A 13,347-nucleotide genomic window follows, 5' to 3' on the forward strand; every position below is an offset into this window, starting at 1 on the left:
CCTCAGCCAGCATGCTTGGCTGAGGAATTCTGGGAGTTGAAGTCCACAAGTCATAAAAGGGCCAAGTTTGAAGACCCCTACTTTAGACTAACCAAACCCAAGTCCTGCAGCCATTCTTCTTATGTTTTTCTTCATATGCTCTCCTTTTTGGGAGCCACTGCAGGGACCCTATTCTGCTGCCTCCTCCTTCGCATTAATTCTTAATCTTGTGCCAATGTAAGTAAGAATGTCACCCTACCACCATCCCCATCCCATACTTATTTGGCACAAAGCGGAGATTTGTAACGCTGGCCGGCTTACGATACTCATGTAACAGTGTAACAAATGCTTATTTGTTTTACTGTTGATATCAAGTTCCGTATTTTATAAGAAAAGCGGATCGAAATGGATGAAAGTCTTTTCTCGGCCCGCCTTTTCCTCCAAACGCGGCCGTCGCCCCTCAAAGGATCGGCCGGCGACCTTCAAGTACGCAAGAGCCACCTGACCGGGAATGCCCCATTTCAGACGTATCTACCGTCACGGAGCGTCAGCGTCCTCCGAGTCGGACGGCAGGGCCACGCCCCCTCTCCTCCTCCTCCGGGAGCTCCGCCCACAGTCTGACAGGGCCGTCACGTCACAACGGACGACGGGAAATGGCCTGTGGGATAGCCTTTCTCCGGTCCAGGCAATCGCGCCGGGCGGAAGTGCGGTGATGGCGGACCTCTATGTCAAGCCCGGTGAGCTACGTGGCGGGGAAAAGGTGGCGTGTTCTTGTTGCGCGAGGGTGGCGGCTGATCGTCGGTTTCTTTTGCAGGGAACCAGCAGCGCGGCTGGAACGATCCCCCGCAGTTCTCCTACGGGCTGCAGCAGCGTCCGGCTCTTTCCAGCGGCTTGACCCGGAGAAGAGTGGCGGCGGCAAGAGAAGGAAAGGAGCCCGAAGCGGCGTCGCAACCCACCATTGCCTCTAGCCCAGGTTGGGAACGGTTTGAAAATTATTTTATTTTATTATTATTTTATTTTATTTTATTATTTTATTTTATTTTATTTTATTTTATTTTATTTTATTTTATTATTTTATTTTATTTTATTTTATTTTATTTTATTTTATTTTATTTTATTTTATTATTTTATTTTATTTTATTATCTCTCTCACTCTCTCTCCCTCCCTCCTTCTCTCTCTCTCTCTCCCTCTCCCTCTCCCTCTCCCTCTCCCTCTCCCTCTCCCTCTCCCTCTCCCTCTCCCTCTCTCTCTCTCTCTCTCTCTCTCTCCCTCTCTCCCTCTCTCTCTCTCTCTCTGTGCCTGGAAAGAGCAGATTGCTTTTTTCCATTCTCCTTATTTTGGTTCTGATTCTTGGTTTCGGACTGCTGGATCACGCTGGAAACTTAAGCCTTTGCAACTCCATGAACATGTTCATAGAGTTTTCTTGGCAGCAGTGCCTCTTCCGAGATTATTTTCTTATTTCCTAATCTAGTCTAACAGCCCTGATGTTTCCATTCCAATGTATTTATAATAATAATAATAAACCTTTATTGTCAAAGTACAACATGTGTACATTGAGATTAGCTGAGCCTCCCCCTGGGCTCTCTCTCCCCCCAACACACAGTGACAACAAACCCTCCATCCCACCACACTATGTGAACCAACTACACCACACACCGGCCTCCCAAGTCAATTCTGCATAAGATTATGTCTCATTTAAAAGCCTAACAGCCCACGGATAAAAGCTGTTCTTCAGCCTGTTGGTACGGCTGGCTATATTCCTATATCTCCTACCGGATGGTAGGAGAGTAAAGAGATACCGTCCAGGGTGTGAGTCATCCCTGAGAATCTTCCTCACTCTTCCAAGGCAACGAGCCCCATTTATGTGCAGTTCGCAAGAATAGCCAAAATTGGGGTAACTGGTTCTAAGGAGTTAGTATTTCCGAAGCAACTATGCTTAATTGATCTGCCAGATTTTTAATTTAAGGCCCAATTTTATCTCTGTGCACTAAAATGGATTAATGCTGTACACATCTTTCTCTTAACATGATCTGTGTCTGTTCCCTCAGTCGGATTGCTTGTCCCACAGTCTGTGAACCTGCCTCCTCCTGGACCACAAACCTCTTTTCAGAGAGAAGATGCCACAACACCATCTGTTGTAAAGGCTGACAAGGAATATGAAATAGAGGATGTGCTTTCTTCCTTGCATGAGGCTCTGAACAACTGTAGGAGCTGTGTGCAGGTGAGAGAGCTACCAGCTTTCCCAGGATTTTACTGTAGAATGAAATCGTGTCTCATCCTCATGTCTGACTTATTGTCTCTGTAACTGTTTTTAAAGCAGAGGTCTTCATGCCACCTCCATTTCATTCCCTGTCATTGGAGAGCTAATCTAAAGATGTCTCTAGTTGTTCTCCTATTCAAATAATGTTTTCCCTCTTCTTGTAACCCAAAGTTTGCAATATCAATGATGATGTTGTGAGTTTCATCTTTAAATGGGATTATTGCAATTCAGGCAAAACCAACATTCATTTATATAACCCTAGAGGAGGTTATATTGGAATATCAGTCTTCCAGAAAATTAGTATTTGCAGCTTGACAGAGAGCCTTTTTTATCTATTGTAACATAAAAAGTAATCTATTTGATTATGGAGTTGTCTATTTGGAGTTTACAGGTTCTGGAATAATATGCTAGCAAGAAACGGGCCATTTTCTATATAGAAGTCTACTACCTTGAGGAAAAGTAAGGTGTCAAGAGATGCTGTGGGAAGAAGTTTTTTGGATGTTTTTTTTGACTTGCTGCATGCATTCTGAGACTTTTACAAAAATCTAAAGAAACCCACATCTCCTCAAAACTTGGGACAGCAGGCTTAAAATATAGCATGCAATATAATTTTTTTTAGATCTTTAAAGGTAAAGGTAAAGGTTCCCCCACACATGCGTGCTAGTCGTTTCCAACTCTAGGGGCCAGTGCTCATCTCCGTTTCAAAGCCGAAGAGCCAGCGCTTGTCCAAGGACGTCTCTGTGGTCATGTGGCCGGCATGACTAGACGCCAAAGGCGCACGGAATGCTGTTACCATCCCACCGTAGTGGTCCCTATTTTTCTACTTGCATTTTTACGTGCTTTCGAACTGCTAGGTTGGCAGAAGCTGGGACGAGTAACAGGCGCTTACTCTGTTACACAGCACTCGGGATTCGACCCGCCAAACTGCCGACCTTCTGATCGACAAGCTCAGTGTCCTAACCCACTGAGCCACCGCGTCCCTATAGATCTTTACAATGTTTTAATTCAATTCTTGTCATAAAGTCTTTATAGATAAGCTTTAAGGACTGATTGTACATCAGGAGGATGCAATGGAATTAGCTGAGAGGATTAAAAAGTATGTAGGCAAATGATTCCAGGGTTTGTTGATTTGGTCTGACCATAGCATTATTGAATGCTTTGCTTTTCCCGCGTCTTAGGAAAGGACCACGAGAATGGCCTTCTGCTGTGGCTAGAATTTGTAAATATGATCCCCAAAAGAGATACCTGATAATAAGAATTGGCTTCTGTTTTCAGAAACAGGTTTGTGATGATATCCATAAACGCTTGGTAATTCTGCAGGAAATGTGGACACAAGGCAAATTGTCTTCCCCTGTAAGAAAAAGGATGGGAATTCTAACAGAAGGTAAGGAATACGTCTATGGCCTGCTGTATCACAGTGGTGGTTTCTTTTTGTAATCTTCATCCTCAGCTGTGTTATGTGCTAGAGGTAGCAGAAATACTGCTTTGATAGAATTGGCAAAATTCCATCTGAGGGAACTCGGATACTTAAACCAAAGCAGTTTTTTTTAGCAGCGTATAACGCTGCTAGAGAGTAGTTGACTAGGATCATTTTTCCTGTTGTATTTTTAGCTACTCTTGGATTATTCTGGAAGCAGAACCTATTTCATGGTTCTGCCTCAGGTTCTCTTTGGGGTTTTAGAGAGAATTTGGGGTTGTCCCTCAAGCTCTTTGACAACTTTTCACTATTTGGAATTGAAGGGCAACAGTACAATTGGCTCAGACTATATATCTCTTGTGGCTTCAGAAGGCCACTGAAGTGAATACAAGTGAAGTTGGGTAAGAGCCTTAGTTAGCCTTTTTGTGGCCAAAAAAGCAGGGAAATGTCACTATTTTTTTCTACTCTTATTCGGTCTCCGAGATAAGAGATCCTGTTTTAGTTGACCCAATCCTTTTGGGGGAGAGTGGCCAGGAAACACCTGCAGGGCAGGTATAAGAACTTGAGGGAATTGGCTGATCTTATCTAGTTATTTTGGAGGCATTTGAGCCAATTGATCTTTATGGTTATATTTTATAAATTGGAAGTAACTGTATAAGATTTGGGATGCTGTCTTATTTTTTTCAGAGCTCAAGAGTCAGCATTGGGATGTAGCTGATGAGATTCATCGCTCCCTAATGGTGGACCATGTTGCTGAAGTAAGCCAGTGGATGGTGGGAGTCAAAAGGCTTATTGCTGAAACAAAGAATTTGCCTGGAGAAGATCCACTGCAGTAGAACATAAGCAAGGAGTCAGCCTGTTTGGATCTGTATGCTTAAAAGATTTGCCTGAGCCCAGGAACTGGCCAATATGAAAATGGACCCTGTCTGCAAGGCAGCCTGGTCCAGGGAGATTTGATTTCCTAACCATCAGAGGAATAATTTTATTTCCTTAACAGCTGTCTAATTAAAGTTGCATTTTCCTACTTGATCATATCATCATGTGAATTTTTCTGATAAATTTAAAAAAACTTTTTGAAGATGACAAATTAAAAATAGCAATTTTGCAGATACTTTTAAATTGTATAGCGAATCCTAAGTGCCATACTGGTGTTAAATTTAAAGAGTTGTTAATATAGCTACTGTAAAGTCTTCCTGTTTATTTTTTCTTGACAAGTGTGTTCCATGTTTGCCTGCAGAATTCACTCCACCTCTGTTCTCTAAAGTGTGCCTGTTGTACAAAAGCTGTTTTCTGTTACTAAAATCAGGATCAGATGTTAAGATAAATTTTAAGAAAATTATTTTATTGCAAGACTTGATTCCTATTTGTTTTAAATGGTTGTAGTAAAACTGTATTTTTCATTTTATTCATTTAACTGGTTGCCTCTGATCTCTTCCTTTTGTAGCTGATAGGAACAGGAATAATTGCTGTTTGCCCTACTATTTTATAAAATATCTGGAAACAGGTTTTTAATGGAGGGATGCTGTTGACAGCTTTTTGCTCTGCCAGCGTTCAACATTTTTGAAGTTGTGATTTTTCCTGGATTTGGCATGTAGTTTTTAATATGTGGATAAAATAGTAGCATGTATCAATGTTTGTTACACTATGAAAGTTTCAGAGAAGTCAGTGTGCTTGGGTGTATGTGTGTATGTCTTGCATTTATGATCAAGATAATTTCTCAGCCTTCCATCCTTCCGAGGTAGGTAAAATGAGGACCCAGATTGTTGGGGGCAATAAGCTGACTTTGTAATAATGCCGCTTGGGGGGTGTATGAAAGCCCTAACAAGCAGGCATATACATAGAATGAAGGCTACTGCTAAGCTTGTAAGCCGCCCTGAGTCTTCGGAGAAGGGCGGGATATAAATGGAAAATAAATAAAATAAATAAATAATTAGGCTGTGTCATTGGAATTTTGAAAAGCTAGTTTGTTTGGGTTGTCATGGTGAATTTGTAATTGATCTGATTCAAAGAAGTTGTAAAGGAGATAGCTTTTATTGGCCTTATTGGCCTTTTATTGGCCTTTTTCGAAACACCCTCCTTCTTGGTTAATTAATTAGTTTTTTAAAAAACTTTTTTGGTGTAACGTAAAGTTGGAAACCAGATTCTTTTTAACCTTCAGATTCTTGTGCAGTTTGTTCCAATGTTTATAAATTTCAGTAATTTCTCTTTTCAGTCATGCGTAGACTGTGTGTCTATAAATGTAATTTTATGCCAATTATTTCAGTAAATGTACGGCTACTGTTGGTTTTTTTTGTTATAGCTGGTAGTATCTTTCATGTTCTTTGTAGCCAAGTGTTAATACTATGTTTTGTAGTTCAAATATATATCTGCGGTTGGAAGGTATGATAAATTTGTAATAATGAAAATGGATTTCTGCCATCCTTAAAGACGATTGATTTCTTGGATTCTTCTTGATTTATAGATACGTTTTTCAGCTATGCTTCTCTAGCAATACTCCAGTCTTGGCCTCCATTGGCTTGTCTCAAGTAATCTGTGCTCAACGACTTTCATGCAGTTATATACTCATGCTTGCCTAGGAGTTATAGTGCCCTTCAGAGTCAGATCATTGTTTATCTAGTCAGTTACTGTGGTCATTATTACTACTTGATCTAATTAACATTAACTGCCACCTGAGACCTCTGCACAATTTAGTTGTTAGGTGAGGGCACTTGGGGATTTTCCTAAACATCTAATAAGCAGTTTTTCCGAGGACATGGTAAGCCCTTGGCAACAGAAAGCGATTCAAACCCCTGACAGAATTGCCTCCATGTGGCTTCTTTGATTCCTGGGTGTCCTTCACTTAATGACATCCCAGGGTACAGAAAGAGCTGCCAATGGAACCTCTGAACAAAACCTTTCAGAGCTCCTGTAGCATGGGGGAACTGCCAGAGGTCTGGAAAAGAGCTGATGTAGTTCCAAGTCTTCAAGAAGGAAGGGGGGGAAAAAGTGGATCCAGGAAACTAGATACAATTTAGCCTGATATCAATACCTGGAAAAAATAATCAAGCAGATTTGTGAGCACCTAGAAATGGACAAAGCAATCACTAGAGCCCAGCATAGGTTTGTTAAAAATTGATCATGCCAGACAAACCAATATGGGGCCCTTATTTTCCAAAGCACCTCAGGGAATGACAAGAGGTAATGGGTGGAAATTCCTTAAAAGGAGATCCAATTTAGAACTAAAGAGAAATTTTCTGACAGCGAGAACAATTAACCGATGGAACAAATTGCTTCCTGGAGTTGTGTGGACACGATTGCTGGAGATTTTTAAGAAAAAAGACTGACAGCCATTTGCCCAGGATGGAATAAAGATACCTGGTTTGACCAGGCAATTGGAGTAGAAGAGGGGTCCCCAACCCCCGGTCTGTGGACAGGTACCGGGCCCTGGCATGCCAGCAACCGGGCCGCACAAACAAAGCCCCATTCGTGGGATGCAGGCAGCACACAAAACCAAGGCCCCTCCAGTCCGTGGAAAAACCTCTCTCCACGTAACCGGTCCCTGGTGTCCAAAAGGTTGGGGACCTCTGGACTAGAACGTCTGCAAGGTCCCTTCCAGCTCTGCGATTCTATAAGAACTATAAGTAGTTACCTGTCTAGATTTAGCTGAAGGGAGCTTATCCGAGGAGACACTGCTTGTAATAAGCATGTGCCTCTGATTTGTGATTGTGTTGAGAGCGGCTTTTCCATCACGGCACTTACAATATGGCACAGCCTATCTCTAAAAAGTAGGCTGGTTTTCTGTAAGATTTTAAAGACTGGGTTTTTGCGGAGGAGTCTTTGGGGCACGATTGCGATGGCCTAGTTTTATTGTTAGCCACAATAATTATTACATTTTAGTATTTTATTCTTCTCTGGATGTTTTTACTGTATTCTGGTGTGCTGTGAGCTGCCACAAGTTAATGAAGATTTGGCAACGTTCATCATCTGATATCACGATAAATGAAGGACTGAACGACAGGCTGACATTGGAGCCAATGCTGCAGCCACTTCTGATTGATAAAAGGCCTGGTATTGGAACCAACAGCGGTACCAGACCTGAAGTTGAGCAATGGCAATTTATGCTCCTCTTTTTGCTTTTTAGAATCTTTTGTTTCATGCTTGGAATTCTCCCTTGTTAGCCGATTCCCACTCCAGGGAAATCATCATGGGGTTGCTGGCAACTGGCAGTGCATTCAGGATCCCACTATGGACATTCAAGGAGAATGCCAGTTAGGGAAGGCAGTTTGTTGCCTCAGTTGGGGTACTTGTGAAATGGTAAGTGTTGCAGAATGGGTGAAGCCAATCTTTAGAGCTAAGGCTTGTCACGTAAGGTAACCTTACTGATGCAACTTACTTTCCATGCTGAACCTTCTGCATCACTGATTCAAACTGTTACATTGTTGTTCTAATATATACGTTAGGTTTTTTTTATCATCTCATTCTACCTTGCTCAATCTATTATTCCCTGGCTCATATTTGAAAGACAGAACTTCTATTGATGCAGGAATTCAAATTAAATTCAGTGACAGATGGCTTTCCAGCTTTTGCTTGAATAGCTGAATTGTACCCCATAATTGACTCCACTGTCAAAAAGAGTTGATTGGCAACAGCTAGCTCTGTACTGTTTCCAGTTATTGTAGAGCTATGAGCTCTCAAATCAGTCTAGATACTGATGTCGGATTGATTAGTCTGAAATTACCTAAGTTCTTTTTCTGGTGACGTTAAGACATTTACTGTCCTCAATCAGCTGGCATGTCACTCATTCACAAATTCTTAGCGTTAGTTCACATACAGAAAAGCCCATGACTTTTTTGAAAAAATGATTTAGTAGTGGCTGTAGCAGCACTACTGTTACTACACCGCAGTGCAGCGCATTGGTTTTCTTCTCCAGGTCTCCAGGATTTACTTTAACCATTTTTTTAATCAGTCCTCTTGTGCCAGCACTTTATCCAATTAACATGGTACGTTATTGGGACAATCCCAATCCCAAACATGCAGGTCCCTGGTTCTTCTATAAGCTGTTACTTGCTTATAAATATTTTTTGTGGTTTCTGATTTTAGTTCAGTTTCAGATTTCCTTCATGATTCACAGGAGTTATATATCTATTTAATTCACATATGACGGATATTCATCCTGAATGCAGATATTGTAGTGTAGTTTTTAGGATCTGATATAGTTCCTAGGTGATGTGAGACACATAGGCAAAAAGTTAGGTTAGAAAATGATTTTTAAAGGATCCAAATTTTAAATTGTTTTAAGCCTTTAAATATCCTTAAGCAGCATCAGCAGTCTGGGTGCACTATTTTCATTGTACATAGGCCATGTTACCATAATTTCACCTGAGGTAATTAGAAAATCAATAATGTTCAGAAACTGTTTTATCATGATACTCCCTTGCAACATATTATCACTTGTATCTCCAAGAAGAATGCTCAAGGGTAGCATATCTAATTCCCAAATCAAGCAATATTACCACCACCAATACTTTTACTCTACAAGAATTAAATTTGTTTGTTTTGCCCATCTAGTCTCTTTACAGCTGTGAGACAGTGATTTATTTCTGTCATGGATGAATGAACCCGTTCAGTATAAGTACTATAAATCCCCATGATTTATGGTTCTGAATGAAGCTGTGAGGTCCAGAATTGGCAGGGCTATACTTTCTCCAAGTACACGTAATTCATTAGGGCAAATCCAAGCACTTTTTATCTCCAAGCTGCTTTTATGGATTAAAAACCTACTGTTTCAGAATTAAAAACTAAGGAAGAGATCCTTATTTATAATTCTGCCCCTTAAGCATAGAAAATTTTCTAATTTTTACTGCAGTACAACAGTCATCAAATGACCTTGGTCTATCTTCTGGCATAAGCACCATTATTTTGAAATTAAAATTCTCAGCAGCTCTAAACAGCATGGCCAAGGGGGAACAATAAAGGACAATAAAGGATCCTAAAGTCAAAGACATGTTGGCCATTCTTATTCTGCAGCTATGAATGCACAGAAGAGTGCAGTTGTCTCCTTCCTGGACTTTGCTACTTATTCCATTTTTTTTGCATATGCATGTGCATGCCTTGACAACCTAGGAAAACCTTCAAGGTGGCTACATGAAATTTCAGAAGGACATAACCCCCATAATAGTTTGTGTGTGGCATTGTCATGATTAAAAAAGATTCTAATCAAAACATTTGCAGTCACACCCCACAGATTTTTTTTTGAACTGAATGGCAATGATCCATAGAAGGTACTGTTGCACAGTTTATACTGCCAGTTCAGATTAAAGTTTAGATTGATTCTGTTTCCCTGTGCAGGATCAGATGCTTTAGTTGTGTTTATCTTTTAAATTGTGTTACAACAATGTTTTTTTATTATCTTATTCTCGAAATCTAACAGTGTGGCTTTTTGCCATGGCAGTCTTGCAGCTACATGGAATTCACTGTAAAGTATAAACACTGTAATGGTCTACATGTAATAAAACTGTTTCAGCTTTTTAAAAAGATGAATATAAGAAATATTTTAAAATGATTATTTTACTTCATTTCAAAGGCACCTTAATCTGAAATTTTTCAATGTTCTCAGCACCTGTTTTATACATGCTCTTGAACAAACAGGAATGTCTGCATATATTTCACTCAGTTCAATTTGATGGCCCCATTTAGCAAGATCCAAGAATTGTAAATAGAATTAACAGTGATGAATTGAGGAAAACTTTTAAGAAATCTGCAGATATTATATTGACTTATCCAGGCAAAAGAGTAAAATGTTTTAATTCTCAGATTCAAATGCAATACCACTGGGCATAAGCATTAAAATTAATATATTATTAAGATTAGTAGACAAAATCTTGTAATGTTCATCTTTTTATTGAATATTCAGGTAAATATTTCACATTAATACAGGCTACATAAAGTAGAGCCACTATACGACATGAAATTTACTCAACATTTTTCCTTTTAAGTATGTAAACAATTATACATGTATTTACCACCCTAAAAGGTTGAAATCATGTAATCATCTAGTTCTCTGTTGCATACAAGGAGCATTCAGTAGTGTTTAGCCAAAAGCACTAGCTTTATCCGATTTGAGTTCAAAATGGCTAAACTAACTGGAGAACAGAATCAGCTGAATAGGTAACTCAATTTGTTCTTATAACAATGGGCTAACAAGTTTCTTGTAACAGCCCACAGTGGAAAAAATAGTTTAGTTAGGCACATTAAAAAAAAATCCCAAGTTCTTCCAAGGTCAGAGACTTCTCCAAACAAAGTTTTAAAAAAAGTAAAAGAAAAGGAAATATAGGCCCTCCTAGATTAGTTGACATATTTGAGGTGCATGTTTCCAATGTGAGGTGCCCAGGTACCAGGCCAAATCTACAATGGGAAAATAACATAAAACAGGGTATTAATTTCATGGAATACTTGGAACAAGACAGTAAAGATCTAAAGAAAATTACATTTAGAAGGTCCAAAACCTAAGCACCTAACTAATTAAGCTTGATTCCAATTCAAAATTCCAAGGAAATGCTATGAATACAGCATAGTTAAAATTTCAGTAAGACAGTTGAAAAAGAACACAGCCTACTTCTTGGCAAGATAGAACAATGTGGGATAGACAATACTACACTAAGATCTGCAGTTGGCTGATCAACTGCACTCAGCATGAGGTTCTCAAAAAAAAACAACAACAACCCAACAACAACCCACATCTGAATGTAGGGAAGCATGCGGTACGGATTCTCAAGGTTCTGTCAGGCCCAGTACTCTTCCCACATTTTCATAAATGATCCAGATGAAGGAACAGAAGGGGAAATTAATCAAGCTGCATATGACCCAAAGCTGGGGGAACTGTTAACACTTTGGAAGATCAACTCAAGATGCAGAAGGATCGTGACAGACTTGCGTATTGGGCCCTATCCAGCAAGATGCAATTCAGTGGCAAGGTAAGTAAGGTCTGAAGGGCACTATGCACAGGTACAGGATAAGGCAGTACCTGGCTCAACAGTAGAGCCTATGAGAGGGATCTATGTGTCCTGATGCAGCACTGCCTAAGTATGAATCAGCAGTGTGCTGCAGCTGTCAAAAAAGCTAACACACTTCTAGGCTGCATCAACAGAGGTCATCAAGAATACGGAAAGCGATAGTACCACTCTGTATCACATCTGAGGCCATATTGGAGTACTGCATCCAGATCTGGTCAGCACACTACAAAAAAGACATTGAGGCTGTAGGAAAAGTGCAGAGAAGTTCAAAAAAAAGACGATAAGGGGTCTGGAGGATAAATCCTATGAGAAATGAGTAAAGGAACTAGGTATTTTTAGCTTAATGAAGACAAGGCTGAGGAGAGCCATGATAACAGCCTTCCGATACTTGAACAGCTCAGCAGGAAAGAGGGTTGATTTATTCTCCACAGCACTTGAGAGTATGACAAGAAGCAATGGGTGAAAGTTTGCCGGGGAAGAACCAATTTGGAAATCTGAAGGAATTTCCTGACAGTAAGAACTATTAAGCAATGGAACAGTTTGCCTCCCGAAGTTGTGAGTGCTCAGTTGCTGGAGGCTTTCAAGAAAAAAATTGGACAACCATTTGTCCCAGATGGTTTGAGAACTCCTACCATGGGCAGGAGGTTGGACTAGAACAGGGATCCCCAACATATAATCCGTGGCCTGGGACCGGGCTGCGGAAATGGCTGGCCAGTGCGCGCATGCGTGGGTGCGCATTCTCCCCCACTTGTAGCACCCGAGGTCCCATTTACGCATGCGCACGGGGCAAACAGGGATGCTAGCGCGGGATAGGTGTCCGCAGCCCGTTCGTGCATGCGTGGCTAGCCCGGGTGGTTTGTGCGGCCTGTTCGCGCATGCACAAATGGTCTGCTAGCCGCCGTGGGGTGTGTGTGGCCGTTCGCACATGCGCATGGCACCAGCAATGCTGCATGTGCGAATGGGGCTACTAGTGCCGCACCAGCGTGCATGGGCCCAGGTTCATGTGCGTGCACACCAATTTTGAAGCTGCTCTCCTTCCCTCCGGTCCTCGAGCCGAAAGGTTGGAGACCTCTGGACTAGAAGACTTCCAAGGTTCCTTCAACCTCTACGATACTATAAAGAGTGACCAGATTTTAGAGACCTAAACATCATAAAAGTAATATTTCATTTTTACACTGAGGGAAAAAATTGATCAGCTGCTGATTTTGTACGTTTGCCCACTGACAAAGAAATGATCAGTCTATAATTGTAATGGTAGGTTTAACAGTGAGAGACAGAATAACAACAAAAAAATCCAGAAAAACGCGTTTCAAAGTTATAAATTGATTTGCATTTTAATAAGTGAAATAAGTATTTGACCCCTTTGCAAAACATGACTTAGTACTTGGTGGCAAACCCCTTGTTGGCAATCACAGAGGTCAGACGTTTCTTGTAGTTGGGCACCAGGTTTGCACACATCTCAGGAGGAATTTTGGCCCACTCCTCTTTGCGGATCCTCTCCAAGTCATTAAGGTTTTGAAGCTGACGTTTGGCAGCTTCAGCTCCTTTCACAATTTTCTATGGCTAGGCCACTCCAGGACCTTAATGTGCTTTTCCTTGAGCCACTCGTTTGTTGCCTTGGCTGTGTGTTTTGGGTCATTGTTATGCTGAAACAGCCATCCACGACCCATCTTCAATGCCGTGGCTGAGGGAAGGAGGT

The 13,347-nt window shown here is 40.9% G+C and overlaps 2 protein-coding genes across 8 annotated transcripts in view; one reads left to right on the forward strand and one right to left on the reverse strand.

Moving 5' to 3' along the window:
• Positions 1–448: 448 nt before the first annotated feature.
• On the forward strand, positions 449–10,175 carry SRA1 (steroid receptor RNA activator 1). Its single transcript, XM_083358349.1, has 5 exons — positions 449–716; positions 794–952; positions 2,029–2,201; positions 3,516–3,624; positions 4,345–10,175. Exons 1-5 carry the CDS (start codon positions 491–493, stop codon positions 4,491–4,493), a joined length of 816 nt encoding a protein of 271 aa, XP_083214475.1. The 5' UTR covers positions 449–490; the 3' UTR covers positions 4,494–10,175.
• Positions 10,176–10,517: 342 nt separating this feature from the next.
• LOC310637781 (ankyrin repeat and KH domain-containing protein 1-like) overlaps positions 10,518–13,347 on the reverse strand; it is a 112,884-nt gene continuing 110,054 nt past the window's right edge. For all 7 annotated transcript variants that reach the window (XM_083358324.1, XM_083358323.1, XM_083358320.1 and 4 more), the window contains exon 35: positions 10,518–11,040. In XM_083358324.1, coding sequence (XP_083214450.1) covers positions 10,981–11,040 — 60 coding nt within the window. In that variant the 3' untranslated portion in view covers positions 10,518–10,980. The remainder of the gene's footprint in view (positions 11,041–13,347) is intronic.

This window comes from Vipera ursinii (genome assembly GCF_947247035.1).
Source record: "Vipera ursinii genome assembly, chromosome: 3".
Lineage (NCBI taxonomy): Eukaryota > Metazoa > Chordata > Lepidosauria > Squamata > Viperidae > Vipera > Vipera ursinii.

What these genes read in the sequence shown, in the direction of transcription:
- SRA1 (XM_083358349.1), top strand. Translation starts at nt 491, where the DNA reads ATGCCCCATTTCAGACGTATCTACCGTCACGGAGCGTCAGCGTCCTCC. An exon ending in GGACCTCTATGTCAAGCCCG is followed by an intron (nt 717 to 793) that starts GTGAGCTACGTG and finishes TTTCTTTTGCAG; the next exon opens with GGAACCAGCAGCGCGGCTGG. An exon ending in ACTGTAGGAGCTGTGTGCAG is followed by an intron (nt 2,202 to 3,515) that starts GTGAGAGAGCTA and finishes TTCTGTTTTCAG; the next exon opens with AAACAGGTTTGTGATGATAT.